The following is a 17,272-nucleotide window of genomic DNA, read 5'->3' as shown; positions in this document are numbered from 1 at the left end:
ATGAATTTCCATTAGCTGCAGATATTTATGAATCTGAGCTGAGAGATATGCTCACAGTCTAATGCCACAAGTCAGTAAATATTCGAATTATAAATTCCATTTATTGATGAACGCATAAGCCAGGGTTCGTCTTCTACGTAGTTTCGATAATATTAAAGCAATTTTTCAAATATAAATACAAATTTAATAACTCATTTCCACCTGCTCATAAGCTCATTATCACGAGTCCCGCACGATATTTATCAATGCGGCAAAGCACGCACTCAAAATAATATAAAAGAAACGAAGAAAACAAACATTAAAATATGCGGAAGAGCTGAAAATTGAAAGATTCGAGAGGCAAGTGTTTCGATCATGAGCTGAAAATGGGTCAAAGCTAAAAAAGAAACGCCGCATCCATAACCTCTTCGCGCCAACGATGCACAAATCTATATATATATATTGTAAACACACAGACAGACATATATATCTGGCACTTACTATAAGTTATAGTATTGCTATATGCAATGCACAATGTATACAGATTTTTGTTGTAATATGAAATGAATGAAAATTGCTGTGTGTTTACAGAGTTTCGATTGGGAAACATTAGAATATTACAGAATTTATTTTGCGGCTAATCGCGATTATAGTATGGGAGTTCCGTGTTTAATGTTTATATTAAAAGAGGTGTAAATGGCAGAAGAAGGCCTAGCTGTGTCCATAAAGTATATATACTATTGACAACAGAAGTTGATTGGGCCTCGTCTGTCCTGCCATGATGATCTCATCAGGCATAAGATAGAAACCTTTATATTTTCTAAAATTTATTAAAATCGATTTTAATCGATAACAAGTTTTAGCTATTGCCAACAGAATCCTCTGAAGAGTATACACATAGCAAATTCCTCAAATTCACCCGTTGAACTCATTAGCTGAGTTGCTCCAAGTCAGGCAAATCAACTCAAAGATGTATTTTTGGCCCATTTAGGTTACATTTATTTGATTTTTTAAATTAAAAAGAAATCCATTTGGAATCTTTAGACATTCAGCAAATCTGAATTATTGTTCTAAATACTAAAATTCTATTTAAAAATATTTAGTTCTGCTGGGAGTTTACGGAAAACCTGGCCATTCATCAGTTTGTGTCGGATTCCTTAAGTTTCTCACTAAACTTCGGCAAAGTTTAGTCTAATATTTGACTTCTAATACTGTGTTGGACAGTGTAACTTGTTGAGGTATTTGCTGGCATAGAAAAGGGCTTATAATTGATTTACTTGATGTCATTCAGAGCCCCTCTGATGCAGTTTTAGCTCTTTTAGCTGTCATTTCACTATAATGATTTATGAATATTATTAATATTTTACAAACATTTTATGTTTCCGATTCAAATAGATAATGATGTGGAGAGCGCACTGGCCGAATCGCAGGCAATTGTGATGAGCGCATCGCAAACCCAGCAGCGGCAACAGCAGTTGATCAGCCAGCATATGATCGACTCTCAGATATCGGTCAGCAGTGGCGCTTCCATACAGACGGCGATATTTCAATCGCTCAGCAACTCGCCGGCGCACACGAACCGCAGCTCAGGACTGCTGCAGCATACAACGTCGACGATCAGCAGCAACTCGACGAGCTCCGTCAATTCACAGGGCATAGCCTATGCCGCTGAGGCAATCAGTTCGCAAAAGCCCGCCGAACAGATCAACTCGCTGCTGGAACACATTAGTCCTGCTCAAGCGGCTGCCGCCATGAGTGGCGAGGGTGTGCTCAACATAGCAGATGTGGCAGATCTGCTGCATCCCCAGCATGCGGTCATCACAGGGGGGCGCTCGCAAGAGGGCTGTCCCCTCATCATCTTTCCGGACAACAACAATTTCAATTCCATCGAAGAAGCCGACTATCAGAAGCTCATTTTGTACCTTAGCTCAGTACCATCGTAAGTGGAGCAGAATTTCGAATAGATTCATTTACTGAAGTCCCATTTCCAGCCTCCAGGATGCTGATCTCGGGTTCCATTTGATTATTGATCGACGCAAGGATCGCTGGACCTCGGTGAAGACAGCATTGCAGCGCATATCGGTACGAGAAATGAAGTCAAAAGTTTTATTGCATAATTAATAATAAAATCATATATTTTCAGATCTATTTCCCGGGTATTATACATGTGGTCTATGTGCTGCGTCCATCTGGACTCTTTCAGAAGGCCATATCCGAGGTGAGCTCGAAATTTTCCTCCAAGGACGAATATCGCTTTCGGCTCATCGTGTGCTCGGCTCTAAGCGATCTACATGAATTTGTCGACACAAGTCAGTTGACACCCGACATGGGTGGCACCTTAATCTATTCACATCACGAGTGGATACAGCAGAGGATTGTGAGTATTCACCAAGCGAAAAGGCAACTTATAAATTGATTAAAATATTTTGTATTTTACATTTCAGTCACTGGAGAAGTTCTCGAGTCTAACACATCAAGTTTCTGCCGAGTTGGATGTCTTTATACAAGCCATACATGACACAGAGTTTCCCAATTCCGTGGAGGCAACTAGGAAGTTACTGGAGGATCAGGGCGTTGACTATGCGCGTCTAAAGGTTTCCTTTCCAAGCTACTGCCCATGGACTGCACAACTAATCGAAATATTTCTTTTAGGATGAAATACTGGCTGCTGCCAAGCATGGGGAGACGCTGCTGGACAAAATCAAATCCAACGAGGAGCTCAAGGAGTTCTCGGAGCGCACCGGCAATGTCAGCGCCATTGAAAGGTATTTAGCGACCATGTAGAGTTGGTGTTCTTGAATTGCGCTGCTATATAGAGTATACTCTGGAGTAATTTGCTCGAAACTTTTTAACTGTGTCCCTAATTCTCAATTTATAAATCTTTAAACTTTAACTAACGCTTTGACGTTTTCAAGTTTTTACTAACTTAAATATCTATTTGTATTTGGTTTTTATAGCTCTGCACTGGTTTTTGTATTAACATTTATTTTTAAGAACAATACTTTTAAAGACAGTCTCTGTTTATACACATTGGTTTCATTTAACTTATGTCCGCATATATATATATATATATTTATATATATATATATATATTTATTTATATACGTATATGTCTCTCATACATATTTCTGTCATTCATAATACACCTAAAATGTTTTTTATCAAACCACATTTGTTTTATGCAGAAATTGATTTTATTTAAATGTATTGTAGTTTCTCAACAAGTTAATATGGAAATATAGATTATTTAATATTTTTAGTATATAATAAAGATAATTGCTTAATTCAAGCTTCTGTAAGCGAGTCAGAGTTCAGACTTTTCTAGATTCCGATTCAGACTTTTAAAAATTTAACAGACTCTTAACTTTTATTAATTCAACTTCAGATCTTAAATATTTCAATTTGCTCAAGACTTTAACTTATATAATAGCTAATAGGAACTACTTATATAATAATAATTAATTTTAATATTTTCAAATTTTAACACAGTTTTCTTTGTATAGTTTTTTTTTTGATTTTTTGATAGAACAGATATTTAATATAGATAATAGTTATAGTTATAGGCTATACTAATAAACTACTTAGTTATAAAAACTCAAAAAGCAGTTAAATAGTAACAAAATTCTCGTTTCCCTTAGTTTTGCATGAAAAGTCAGTCTAAAGTTTCGCTTAATGTTTAAAGAACCCAATATATAATGCATGTCTATATGTTTCTCGTTTAACGTCAATGTCTGTTAGTGTTTTGTAAAGTGGAGCCGTTGAGCCTTTATGAAGTTAGTTGAACCAAGTCACAGCTACCACAAATACATGCCACACAAACACCTCAATTGATCTCGCATTGGTCCACTCGAAGCTCACAGTTCACAGTTCACAATTTTGTTCACTATGCACACGATAAAAGCTAAATTTAACAAAAAAAAAAAAAATAACTAAAGAAACATAAAACACGCTGCAATTTCTTTCATTGGAATGTCGCTCATCACACTCATTAAGTTGTTGCCGTCTTTTGTCTTTTGTCTTCTCCCCTGTTGCGCGCGCTCAATTTTTCCATTAACTATTCCAAAACCAATAAAAACATTGACTCAAATGAATGAAAATGAATGTGCATAAATGAAATCGACCAAAATAAAAATATCGATGTGCAGATCCAGTGCAGGGCAGCCAAAGCATCGTCAGCAAATTATTTACCACCAACAATATAAGTTTAAACAACCCCAACATTATGATGATTGTCGCGATTATCGTAGACTGCTGATCCAGCTGGAGGAAACTGAGCGTCGCTTCGACGAGTTCTGGCGGACGCATCGCAACCGTCTGGAGCAATGCCTGCTTCTGCGCATGTTCGAGCAGGACTTCCGGGAGCTGCAAGTGAGTTGTGATCAAATCAACTTTGAGCTTTGTAGGCTAATCCAATTATCGATCTTGCAGAATATCTTCGATGGGCATCTCAAGACGGTGGCGGACATGACGGAGATTGGCGAGAGCGTGGAACGCGTTGCGACGCTCGTTCAGGAGACGGAACAGTTCTGCAAGCTAATTAAAGCGGACGTCGAGCGAGCTGAAGAGGCTATTCAAGCTGGACAGCAGCTGATTGGCTCTCGTGGCGTCTACCCCTGGGAGATTGTGCAGCCCAAGTGCGATGAGCTGCAGCGCGTCTGCGACATAATCAACATGCGTCTGACTAAGCGGCTTGAAATTCTGGCCAAGAACAGCGAGCTTATGGAGAGAGTTGAAAAGGTAGCCAGGCTCGGGTCAATGTATTTGAATGTTTAATTAGCTGTGACTCACCTTTCACGCAGGCTAATCAATGGTGTGCCAATGGTGTGGAGCTCTTGGCCTCACAGCGCATCGAGAAGTGTTCCGTGTCGGCCGATCTAGCCGAGCAGAGCCTGCACGAAATCCAGGCTTTCATAGCATCCGCTTCAGATTTCAAATTATCTAGTCCAAGTGAATTCAAGAAAATCTTTCTGGATAGCACGACACCGGAGACCAAAGCACTCGTATCTCAGGTGAGTGCATAGAAAGAACTCTGATGAAAAGGGATTGTTAAATGTGTTTAATTATAAATAATGAATATGAATATGAGTATATGAATATATGAATATAATTATGTATTTATATATATTTTATATTGTATAGAGAATAAGGTTTCTGTATGAGATATTGTGAGAACTACTTGGATGTAGTTGTGGACTGAGTTGAGTTGGCAGTTACCTAAGGAGATGTTCATATGCCCCTTATATATAGTTTGTTATACTTTTAGCTTTGATCTTTGAGAAATATTACTGCATTATTTTTACTGTGATATTAAAACAGTTGAAGCTGATCAGATTTATTTTTGGTTTAGCGTCTGGTGTGTTTGTTCATCTTTGAATATAAGACATGTCTCTATTGATGTAAAAAGTCTACACTTCATATTTAGAATACCAGCGATGCTCCTCATAAAATCTACTACTGTCTCTACTTCCTTGTCTTCCTCTTTATCTGTTTCTTCATCTACGAGATTGGTTAGACAGACATCGCAAGTCTTAGTATCTTGAATACAAATAATAAGTATTCCACTGAGCACAAGCCCATAGCACACGTCAACTGTAGAACATTTGTTCTTCTATATTATGTATATAATTTAAATGAAAAAGTAATTTGTTTAAACCACAAGTTTATGCACATGCAGTCTTTATATAAGCCTAGGCCATTGGCTGTTTATCTCAGCTGCTTTTCGTCAAGACATTTCTTAGAAATCCTTTTTGCTCTTAGTCAAATTCTTTCAATTTAAATTATAAAATAAAAATTGCCTTTAAATTTAAATAAATAAAAATATAACTATTTATTGTTTATTTAATTTTAATTTAATGACTTTTTTATTTTAAATAAAATACAAAAAATTACAATTTTAATTGAATCAACAAACTTAAGCTAAATGGATATAACCAAAATATTTAGCACGTCTTTGGAATCAGTTAATGATAAACAAAGCAAATTTTCCCTTTTAGCAAAATTTGATTTGTTTGCATATTCATTTATTGATTTAAATATTCATTAACATCTGGTTAGCAATCGAATGTGTCACAATATTTTAAGTTTTTTCTTTATATTAAAAATAGTCGTCGGATCATGCTGTAATAGATTTGCCATATAAATCAGATCTCTTACGTTGATTTAATAATTTTATACCTATTAGCAGAGCAACTCGTACGCCCATAGAGGGAGCACAGCTCGCGGTGTTCACATTGTGATTGCGATTGTGATATAATTCAGAGACAGGTTCTGCTGTCTTCGACTGTTGGCAGTTGCTTCTGCAGTTGGCTGAGTTGAGTTGGTTGAGTGTGCGTTGTACAGTTAGATAACAGCGCTTGCCATTGGAATGGGGCATTCTTCGGTGTTGCAACCAACATAATGTGCATTTAATGCTACAAATGGTATCAATCAACCGGTTTCTGTCGCCAGCTGAGGCAAGTGCCGAGGGCAATTGTGGACGCAAACATAAAGCATAAACAATTTCCAAGTAGGCGTTGCGGCATATAGAATTGTATGCATCGCCATGAGAACTGAGACTGATTTCATAAATGAAAAGTATTTTAGAATGTTACAATTTAAATCTATATTTTAATGTCATCTTTTGGGTTTGGTGTGAGTATTTCTTCAAGTCAAGTTAAGAAGTCTTATAACTAGGAAGTCTGTGAGTTACCGGAAAAGCTTAATATTTTGTCTTGGCCAAATTCTCTATATAAAATATTTCCATTAATAATATATTACAAAGCTATCCCAATTAAGCTAGTCTGTCAAACTTGTGCGAATATTTCCATCATACAAGATGACGATGCAACATTCAACTTAGCATCGAACATGCTCGATGGCAAGAATCGTAACATTAAAGAATATGTTATGTTAGGCATGCATGCACATTTGCAAAGCCACTCTTATACTATTACATGTTAAGCTATTTGATCTTATACACAACTACTAATAGGCATTAAGGAGCTTATTCAGCATGCATGCACATGTGATAAGCCACTCTTAAACTTGTACATTTCATGTGGTTGAAGGCGTAATATTAAAGAACATGATAAGCATGCATGCACAAGAGTAAATCCGCTCTTATACTTTTACACTTCATGTGATTTGGTCTTATACTGTCTAGCTGTAGCACGCAAATATCAACGCAGATTTATAATTGATGCCTTTTCATGCGCTCCAGACCCAAAGTAACATAGTGACCCATTTCTATGGGTTCACGCAAGAGTCCAGTTGGTATTTTTGGTTAGGCATTTATTCATTTAAAGCAATCAGTAAAAAGATGTCGCGGCACATGCACGAAATGGGTCAGCAAGACCCGTTTCGGCCGATGCCGCGGGAATATTCTTATGGCATTTACGTTTTGCGCATTTGTATCTGTTTAATGACTTTGGCACAGTTCAGAGTTCTGCGCTGGACCGCTTTCATTCCAGTCTCGGCCAAGTCACGTTTGACCAGTTGGCCAACTGGATATCCTTGCGATTGCATTCTAGTTGGCCATCAGACCAAAACTACTGTCTAAACCATATATAAACGTTAACTATTAAATCATGTGCGATGTGCTAACACAAGTTCTATCGAAGTTGCATCACAGAAATTCCAATTTTCTTTTATCGATTGAAATGCTTACGTATAAGTAGTATAAGTTCATCTTAGTATAAGTGTAGTAAGTATAAGCAAAATTGTAATTATCAGCGTGATCTGTTCTTGGGCAACATGTTATTCATGCAGACTGCAAAATAAATTAACATAACTCATTAACAGAACTCTGCTAAATATTTCAAATCCATTTACATGACTTATTTACAGAGCTCTGCTAAATGCTTTTATTATTTATAATAACGTCTAAATAATGAAAATGCTAAGGAATTTTAATTTCAAATTGCTATTATTTAGAAAATTGAAGATATATGACCTTTGGCTAAGACAATTTAATATTTGAGTCGAGTACATGAGGCCTAAGTTACGTTGTTGAAGGCTACTATCAATTACTGCGTCTTTCATATAGTTAATTGTTTATTTGAATGTGTAATTGTTTGCATTTTGAGCATACGATGCGCTACTCCAATCAGGCAGATTCCCAAACTAATCACGAACGCTGAATTTAGTTGACAGCCGACGTCGTTTGCTGGCCATCATCAAAATTTCAATTTGACTCTGCCTCAGCGCAGATATTCGTGCATCAAGGCGCTAATGGAGTTCGTTCACTGACGCTAAGAGCGTGGGCGCCGACTCCTGCAAAGGTCAATGGTAGTCGATGTCGCAACTGGTCGAGCGAGCAGGCAACAAAAATAAAAAATATTCAATTTTTTAGAGTTGTCAAAGAGCATTTAAAATGACTGGAAAGTGTTACTAAATTTTTGTAAATATTTTTAAAATATTTAATTGACTTTAGGTGAAATATAAAATATTTCTAAATATATAAATATTAAATATATATTGTCTCAACTTGCACTTTTCTTGTTAAAGTTGTCTTAGTTATGTAAATTGTGAAAATGCAACGAAGCTTTGAGCGCGACAACCCTGAAATCTTCATGTCCAGCCACAATTTATGCTTGCACAAGCCACATAAATAACATTTTAGTACATTACAAAATAACTTTGGTTAGAGCATTGGCAGCAGCAGCAGCAGCAGCAGCTGCATTGTATCATTTTATCAACTGTGCAGCTTGAATGGACTTTCGCAGTAGGCAACATAACTGGTAAATGGAAACCCAAGATGCATGTTGAAGATGCGCCAAACTCTAGTTGACAATAAGACAACAACAGCAGCAACAACAACACAGACTCCCAGACGCGTCGGAAGCAAAAGTGAAAGCGGCAATTGAACCGCTGTCCGCGTCCATTATGTAAAATGTCAAAAGGTCATGACATCGCCAAATGCCTCTTGTCCTCCAGGTGCATTTCAATTACGCAATCGCCGATTGCCAATTGGCAATTGATAAACATGTGCCTAAGCAAGTGCCAAACCTCTGGCCGCTATAAGCTTATATAAGCTATTAACAGACTCTGGCTTAACCTCAGACTTGATAATACCCATTGCATAGATTGAACTTTGACTGTATTTAGATAGCTTTTTTTTTATTTGAGATATTGCTGATTGCTTCTACTGCTTTCTACAAAGTCCTCTATGAGCATAGCCCAATACCTTTTACGCTCTATCAGGCCAGAATCAGCTATATATATATTTATATCTCTTCAAAATACCACAAATATGCTCTCTTTCACTGTGTGAGCGAGCATTAGGCTGCGAAACTGCTGCACTTTTGTTTTGGCCCAAATTCAATTGTTCAATGCCCGTGCCGCAACACCTGCTGCAACGCCTCACTCACCTGGGCGAACTTCACTTTGCTTTCGTGCTCATTTCAGTTTACCAAGGAGAAATCACGTGAGAATACCACTAAATTCTCCTACATTATAAGGCACATTGTCAGGCTATATTTATTATGCCATAAGTATTTGTGGATCGAGCAGAGGTAGGTGAGAAGTGTGTGTAGGTGCGTGTGTGTGTGTGTGTTTAGATGATAATCATATAAAACACAAATGCAAATGGCAATAACTGTCTACCAAGTGATGGGAATACCTATAATGGAAGCTGGCATAAACTCTTTAAAATATATGAAATTATTAGAAATTATATTGAATATATGCAATAGCTTAAACTTGTATTTGCCATAAAAATTAATAGATAAACTAAACTAAACTTAAGTCTAGTCTAGCCCCAAGTATCTGACTTGAGCATGCTCCAAAATTAGGCAAAGGCACAGATCAGACTCCTCATCTAAGCAACTCTCTATAGAAACTATCTTGATGCAGTCTTTAGCCATTTCTTCTGAATAGTTGCAACTTGAACTTGATGAGTTGATAAGTTGATCTAGCCAAATTAGCCCTGTCCATTCGTAGTAAGTCAGTAAACTCGTAGCTACAAAATTCAGATGCTTTGCTATACTTTGAATCACTTCGATTATCAATTTTCCATTCGTTTGCCCAACTCGAGATTTAAGAATCGATTTCGTTTAAATGGAAGAAAGTAATTCGAATTGAGCTCAGCTGGAAGATGCTTGCAGCTTATTCTTATGCAGCGCTGCCCTCTCTTATTATCTAATGCTTGGCTACAGCTTAAATTAAGATCACCCATTTCTGGGCCACTTAACACTTTCTCTTCGCAGACGTCGTTCTAAGCGTTAGACTCATTTCATCTCGAACAATACGCACAAGATGTCACAAACTTGAGAGTAAAGTCGTTTTTCTTTGGCTTGAATGGAATGAATCGTATGAACGACAATAGTCGACTTAGCGTTCCATAATACAATTGTCAGCGTTGACTTCGATTGGGCGTCTATGTAGATCAGGCGACTTTCCAAACGTTGCAAGAATTTGGAGAGAAATCTAGAAATTCGTCATTGAAGAAACATTGTTCTGACTAGTTAACAGTTATGAAGGGCTCAATATTAATTCGTTTGAATTGTGTTGCAGGTTCTGCAGCGCATCGATGATGTCTCCTTGATGTGCGACAAGCGCATTGCGAGCCTCAAGAAGCTGGCGCTGAAGCCACCGCGTCCTGTGCAACAGGTGACGCCCGAGCCAGCCGTGCCGCTGCAGCCGCCCGGCGGAGCGCCCCATCTGTTGCGACGTAAACAAAATAAGGTAAGTCCAGGCCTTAAATATTTTAACTCGTTTTATTAAATATATAACTGCCTGAAGTCGCAAAATCTGCATTTGTTGCTCTATTTGCTATGAGATTTCTGCTAAGATCTTTGAGAAGGAAAAGTCTATAATATAATGCTCATTTTAAATAAATATATTTATAACACATTTTTACTAGTGAGAAAAATGTTTTAAAATTTTTTTAAATTTTGGTTTTTATGATTTGTTGAAAGTTGATTTTAATTGAAATAAATAAACTAGTAATATTTTTTATGAGTTGATTAAAGTTCGACAACATCAATGACTGCTATGCCGCCGCTTAAAATAACTTTATAATAAATAAAAAAATAAATCAAATAATACAAAAATAGAAAATAACATATAGAAAATTCTCGCACAAAAACCATTTACCGCTTATAGACTTCAAGAATTAATGCTTTAAAGTAGACAGAAAAAGCAGCATTCTGCTATTATTGTCTAAACATCAATCAATCAGTCAGTCAGTCACTCAGTCACGCAGTCATGACTAACAAAAATTTACATAGATTCAGTTAATTGATTTTTGTTAACAATGCCGGGCCAATGACTCAACTGGATTTTGAGCGCATTCAGTTGGCCCAATCAGCTGTGATCTTGCAGTGGGTAAATGAAAAATGTGAAAATAATTGAAAATTATGAGCGGTTTATTAACCACTGAGCCACTAAATATGCGTTGCGTATTTTTGCATTCTTAATTCAACAAAGACAGCAGGAGGCGAGAGGCGTGAGGCAAGAGGCGAGCGCGTTTTCTCGCTTTTGTTTAAGTTTTCTTTTCATGCAATATACCCACTACAAAATAAGAGTGAAGGGTATGCTGCAATGAGGTAAGGCCTTAGACTTAGACTTGAATTGGCATAGATCTAGATCTTGATCTTGAAACTATAAAAAGTGTTTTCTAGCCGCGAGATCAACTAAGTGTGTGGGCAGGGCATCTCATAGTCAAGCATACCCCACTGTAGCCACTCTTACTTGCTGGCTTTAGATTTGTAGTACAAATTTCAAGTTCATTGTGCAAAATTCACACGATGCTCTTGTGTTTTTATTATTATCTATATCTGTACAAAAGATTCAGGCCCGCGACTGGGTTCCAATTGTTGCAGCGACGACGCCATAAAGCAGCCCAACAAAGGCCGCAGGCGAAACAAAGCCAGCGACGACGCTCTACCCTGCTATGATAAGGCAAATGCCAACCGCAAGTTTCACTTTTGCTGGCCGCGCAAATCGTAGATTACCACGCCGACCCACAGCTGGAGGCGAGCTAAGTATGAGTGGCTGGCCCATCCATCGTATGGCTGCTGACCGTCGTCCGCCTGCCGAAATTTCATAATTACCTTCCGAGACAAATTAGTGCAGACGACGCATAATTGAGTCGGACGCTCAGTGTCGTTTACCATTTCTGACTGCTTTTAATGACCTGTGGGGGTACCAGAAACATTTACCTCAAACCATTAGCCGAGTCTTTCGCCCCGAGCGCGGGCAAAGGCTTATGAGATCGTTCAGCTGGGCAGAACTATTATATATAATCATATAGTATGATCTGCTGCTCTCACTTATCTCTGCATACTTATCTAAACTTATTCTGATCTCTAAATTGATCTTTTTTCTAACTGTTCCAACTGCAACGCAGAGACTAGCCCCTGTGGTCAGCTGTGATTAGAGGCCATAGTTACAGAGTTATAGATAGATAATATCTGCAGTTACTCGCAGGTTTAGAATTGCATATTAAACATTTCCGCTGGGCAGCAAAAAAAGAAATAGAAAAGAAATTTGCAATTCTGCAATTGAATAAAAGCAAAGATAAAGCAATTTTCATAAGTGCAAAGCGCTTTTCTCGCTCGAATTACAGCTAACTGTGCAGATTCCCGTTGCATCTAATTTCCTCAGAGCACTTTTCACTTGGCATTCGCAAGTCGAGCCAACGGATGAACGGATGTCGATGCTGCTGCCCTGCAGTCTAAGTGATTTCATCATAGAAACAATTATTGACTGAGAAGCAGGCACAAAATAAGCAGAGAAAATATGTAAGAAAAAAATAAATAAAATAAAAATATATAAAAATACACTAAACAAAATAATTTAAAATAAATACATATAAATAAATAAATAAATAAAATAATATATTTTCAAATATATTACATATAATATTAATATTTTTTTATATAACAATTGCATAATGAAAGAAGTTATTGGAAAACTCTTTTAGTTGACGAAAGATAATATTTGATTTAATTTAACATTTGAATAGATTCAACTTTCATTAGAATAAATATATATTAGAAAATTATTTAATATTCCAATGAGTCGAAAATTTAAGTGAAATTGTTTATGCGCACTTGAAAATAAAAACTTTTTATAGAAATTTTCAAAAAATTTTTATTTACATTTTTTTATAAAGAATTGCAATACAAACAATATTTTGATTGTTTAATATATGCAATATGTACCATTAATTATATAATAAATTTATTTTTAAAATTATATTTATTAAGTATTTATATTAAAATTATATTTTTATATATTTATTTATATATATTATATTTATTAAATATTTATTTATTTATATTATTATTTTAAAATTATATTTATTAAGCATTTTAAATAAAATTATATTTTATATTATTATTATTATTTATTATTTATTATTTTAATTTTATTGAATATATTTTTATTAAATATTTAAATATTTATTTCTATTATTATATTTAAATTATATTTATTATATATTTATAATGACATATTTAGCAATGCTTTTTAATTATATTCTATAGCTATTCAGCTCTGATCTTAACCTATAACTCAGCTCTGCTTTAGCCAATTCTAAAGCAAATTCATGTTGAGTTGTGACAAGCTTACTTATGGGTCAAGCGACCCCATTTGCTTCGACATTGACCAACTTTGTTTATTTGTTAATTTAAATGCGTGCGTTAAATACCTTAACAAAAAAGGTTTTTGATTAGGTAATTTATGAAAATTTCAATATGTGGGCGTCTTCTGCTAGAAGAAGAAGCAGACGCGTTTCTTTGGTGCGTGGCTCGAATTGGTGTCAGTTTGAAGCAGGCAAACTTTTTGCTGACTGCGAAAATGCAATTTGGCTTTGCCGACAGCGGCCTGTGGCAACCGCGATCTTTACTCGCTGTCCGCATGATTGATGTCCGTTAACTGTGGCTGTGGCTGTGGCTGTGGTTGTGACTGTGTCTATTGTCTCTGCTTGGCTTATTTTCATCTGGTTTTTTGTGTACGAATAGAAAACATGCATTGCCCCAGCGACCCGTTCTTATTGTACGAGAGACCCTAATGCACTTCATCTAAGCATGTGGGCTATACTAATGGGTATATCAGGGTGTTTACATATATATACAGTCACAGCTTGGCAATCTTTTATTTTTTGCATTGCATCTGAGTCTTGTGATTTAGCTGCTGCGATTTCTCCTGCACAGGTGTCCATTAAGCAACCAATCGAAAGTCTTTTTACCTCTGCAGTCGGTTTCTAATTGTTTCTCTCTCTGTTTTTTGTTGATCAGCTTAAATCGAATGCAATAATGCGTCATGTCAAACAATGGCTGTTGTCTCTGCTGCCCAAAATGGGCGAATAATGAGGCACAGAGGGTAGCTTAGCTCCGTGCCCCTCCTCCGCCCGTCCAGGTGCTGGCTGCGCTTGTTGCAATCGAAGCTTTTCCATAATTAAATAATTAATCGTCATTTTATTAGGCCCGTGCATAAGCTATGCGCTCTTTCACTTTCACATTTGTTTACGCGTCTAAGCATGTACACACACACACACACACACACACACACATACACACACACACACATACATATACATATACATATTTTTATATAGATTTCATGCAAGTATGTGAGATATTAAAAAATTATGAGACGCGATGCCAATTGAATGTGTCGCCGCAACGTGTCGCGTCGCGTCGCGTTGTGCAAAGTGAAATATTTTTTGTTTTTATTATGGCTGAGGCATTGTCAAAGCAACGCACGTAAGGTTAAGTAAGTGCCGCAAGCAGCCCGTGGCAAGCGCTGTGGCACGCATCTGCGGGCTGCCAAATACGTTTGCAGTCCGCGGGTCTTTTCACCAGCTGCCTCACAATTGCACTTTTGTCTGCTATGGCTACACTATGAACCAATTAGTGCGGGGCAAAAACAGGCAGCGAAATTTGCATGCAGCGCACTGAACTTGTAAGGGGCCCGCAGTAGCCCAGTCAACGCGCTTGCCACATTTTCTCAGCATTTCAGTTACTTTAGATACCCTGTATATATTATGAATGCTTAAGGAAAGAGGTGTAATAGGTAAACAGGCAAGACTGAGGAGAGACAGAGAGCGGAAGAGAGCCAAAAGGCAGTTTATTCATAGACTTTGCAAATTAGTTGATATAGAATTTAATATTAATGCTGTTTAACAATGAATATTATTATATGCACAGCTATTAATGTACAAAATAAATAAACAAAATAAAGCAGCTTTTGGGAGCTGAGCATATGAAGTCCTGACTGTTGAGCTCCTCTGCAAATTGACTTAAATTATTCGTGACTTGACTCTATTGGAAAATATAAATTTTTAAATTAATTTAGCTATTAGCAAAGTGTATTATGTAGGCGGTTGAACAGATTTCAATAGTTGACTAACTCACTTAAGAGAAGTAGCTTCAAGTCCCAATAAGGCAAATAAAATTATTTTTTCTAGCAATGCCAATAGTTAATAATTTATTATAAATAAGAATAATAATGATATATAATATTTATAAAAATAATTAAAATATAAGATAAGTAAATATTTATTTTTATAAATAATAAATTAAATATAAATAATAAAAACATAATAAATCAAAAATAAAAATGTAAAAAATTAAAAATAAAAATAAATAAAAATAAATAAAAATAAAAAAAAGTAAAAAAAAATTAAAAAAAAAAATAAAAAAAATTAAAAAAAAAATAAAAAAAATTTAAAAAAAAAAATAAAAAAATTAAAAAAAAATAAAAAAATTAAAAAAAAATTAAAAGCTTAAAATAAAAATGTAACAAAAAAAATAAATATAAATAATAAATAAATAATATATATAAACCTAATTAAATATGAATAGTAAATTAATAAAAACACCTTTTACAGAGTACAGAGTATCTTATAGTCGTGTATAACAGTCTCATTCTAATAAGTTAGGATTCGGTCTGCGGGTCAAAGAACAGTGTTGGATGCACTCGTTCCTTGAGAAGAAGCGATTCAAGTTGCCGCCACAGGCGGAATAGTCGAAGGGTTGGCAGCGCCTGCTGTACCTGTTGAAGTACCACATCCGGATATGGGAGCGGCACGTGCCATACTCGGGCAGCTGGCTGCAAGCGTCTGCAAGAGAGCAAAGTGGTGTCTGCTAGGATCTGCCTGGAACTGATCATAAGGCACTCGTCACTCACCACTGCCTTCGTCTCTGTTGGGCCAATCGGCGACAGCCAAAGCCGTCAGCAACAGCAGCAGCCAGAAACAGGACATTTCGAGTTTAAGTTCCCTTTTCTCTTAGCCAAATAATAGTATTCGTTAAACTGATAGATTTCAGCCAGAAGCCGTTGCATTTTATAGCCATGCATTGAGTCGGCTGTCATTAGTCACGTTGCAAAGTGCTTAGTGTGCCTAAATAGAGTCTTAATTTGAGAACTTAAAGTTCTTTAAGCGACTGCTAATCTCTCAATCGACCACGTCAGAGCTTGAGTAATTCAAGCTTTGCATTTCACTTTCTCTACAGCTTGAGGCCGCAAAGCACATGCAAATCCGAATCCGAATCCGAATTCGAGCTCGAATTTATATCTTTCAACGAACATTTTCGACAACAATTTCTAAAAGAAAAACAAAACGAAAAACATGCAACACGCTGCGCATGTCAATCAAAGATCACGTCAGTCGAGTGCCGAAAGTAATTGACTCCTCCGTGCTCACGCCCCTTGCAGCCGAGAATTTCCATGGAACGCATTCACATTCAGTGCATTGTGTGACCATGTCCAAGGCCTCGGCCACAGGCAGTCACAAAATTCCACACTCGAGGAGCGGCCAGGGGCTCTGACAGCTCTGACTAGCTCTGACAGTCTCTAACAGTTCATTGCACCAGTGCGCAGCAACTAAATCGTATCTGTGAGATACGCAGGTAATAATTTGTATCTAGTCTGCTTTTTGTTTTATTGATACTCTGTACTTGGAGTATAGTTCTTTGGTGGAAATGCATGTAACAGGCCCAAGAAGACGTAGCAGACCCCATGAAGCCGACTCCATCTAATCATGTCGAATTGTGCTGTGATCTTGGAGCTGGTGACTTGACGATATCTTAACTTTTTTTATAATGGTTAAGCATCGAACAGTTGACCATAAAAACTATCGATCATTTGACTTGCGAAAACTAGGCACTAAGGAGACTCCAACTATAGATACCTTGAATACCTCCACCTGCTTCTACTATTAGTTCAAGAACCGAAGTACTTATCCATAGTGCGTGGATGTGCCTGTGTTTCAGTGCATTTATTTATATAGATGTTTTATTGGCTTTCAAACAGCAACTCTGCACAGTCAGGGTAACTCATAGTCGTATACTTCCAACTAAAGCAG

General features: G+C 36.7%; 2 protein-coding genes across 7 annotated transcripts in view; one reads left to right on the top strand and one right to left on the bottom strand.

The window, feature by feature from the left end:
- The window catches only part of LOC111599992 (guanine nucleotide exchange factor DBS), a 45,572-nt gene that overhangs the window by 5,715 nt on the left and 22,585 nt on the right, over positions 1–17,272 (top strand). For 5 of the 6 annotated variants that reach the window (XM_023315888.2, XM_023315887.2, XM_023315889.2 and 2 more), the window contains exons 2-10: positions 1,375–1,918; positions 1,971–2,061; positions 2,123–2,356; positions 2,424–2,573; positions 2,632–2,744; positions 4,227–4,347; positions 4,408–4,716; positions 4,779–4,988; positions 10,471–10,641. In XM_023315888.2, the coding sequence (XP_023171656.2) occupies positions 1,375–1,918; positions 1,971–2,061; positions 2,123–2,356; positions 2,424–2,573; positions 2,632–2,744; positions 4,227–4,347; positions 4,408–4,716; positions 4,779–4,988; positions 10,471–10,641 (1,943 nt within the window). Of the gene's footprint in view, positions 1–1,374; positions 1,919–1,970; positions 2,062–2,122; positions 2,357–2,423; positions 2,574–2,631; positions 2,745–4,226; positions 4,348–4,407; positions 4,717–4,778; positions 4,989–6,550; positions 6,610–10,470; positions 10,642–17,272 lie in introns of those variants that run through there. The other variant, XM_023315892.2, reaches the window with a different exon arrangement.
- Positions 15,821–16,210, bottom strand: LOC111599995 (kunitz-type serine protease inhibitor 2-like). Its single transcript, XM_023315894.1, has 2 exons — positions 16,096–16,210; positions 15,821–16,027 (listed from the first exon to the last, which is right to left on the bottom strand). Exons 1-2 carry the CDS (start codon positions 16,169–16,171, stop codon positions 15,831–15,833), a joined length of 273 nt encoding a protein of 90 aa, XP_023171662.1. The 5' UTR covers positions 16,172–16,210; the 3' UTR covers positions 15,821–15,830.

Source organism: Drosophila hydei, unplaced genomic scaffold (genome assembly GCF_003285905.1).
Source record: "Drosophila hydei strain 15085-1641.00,03,60 unplaced genomic scaffold, DhydRS2 tig00008130-arrow-arrow-pilon, whole genome shotgun sequence".
Classification (NCBI taxonomy): Eukaryota; Metazoa; Arthropoda; class Insecta; order Diptera; family Drosophilidae; genus Drosophila; species Drosophila hydei.
This window is presented reverse-complemented; position numbering and strand designations above follow the sequence as displayed.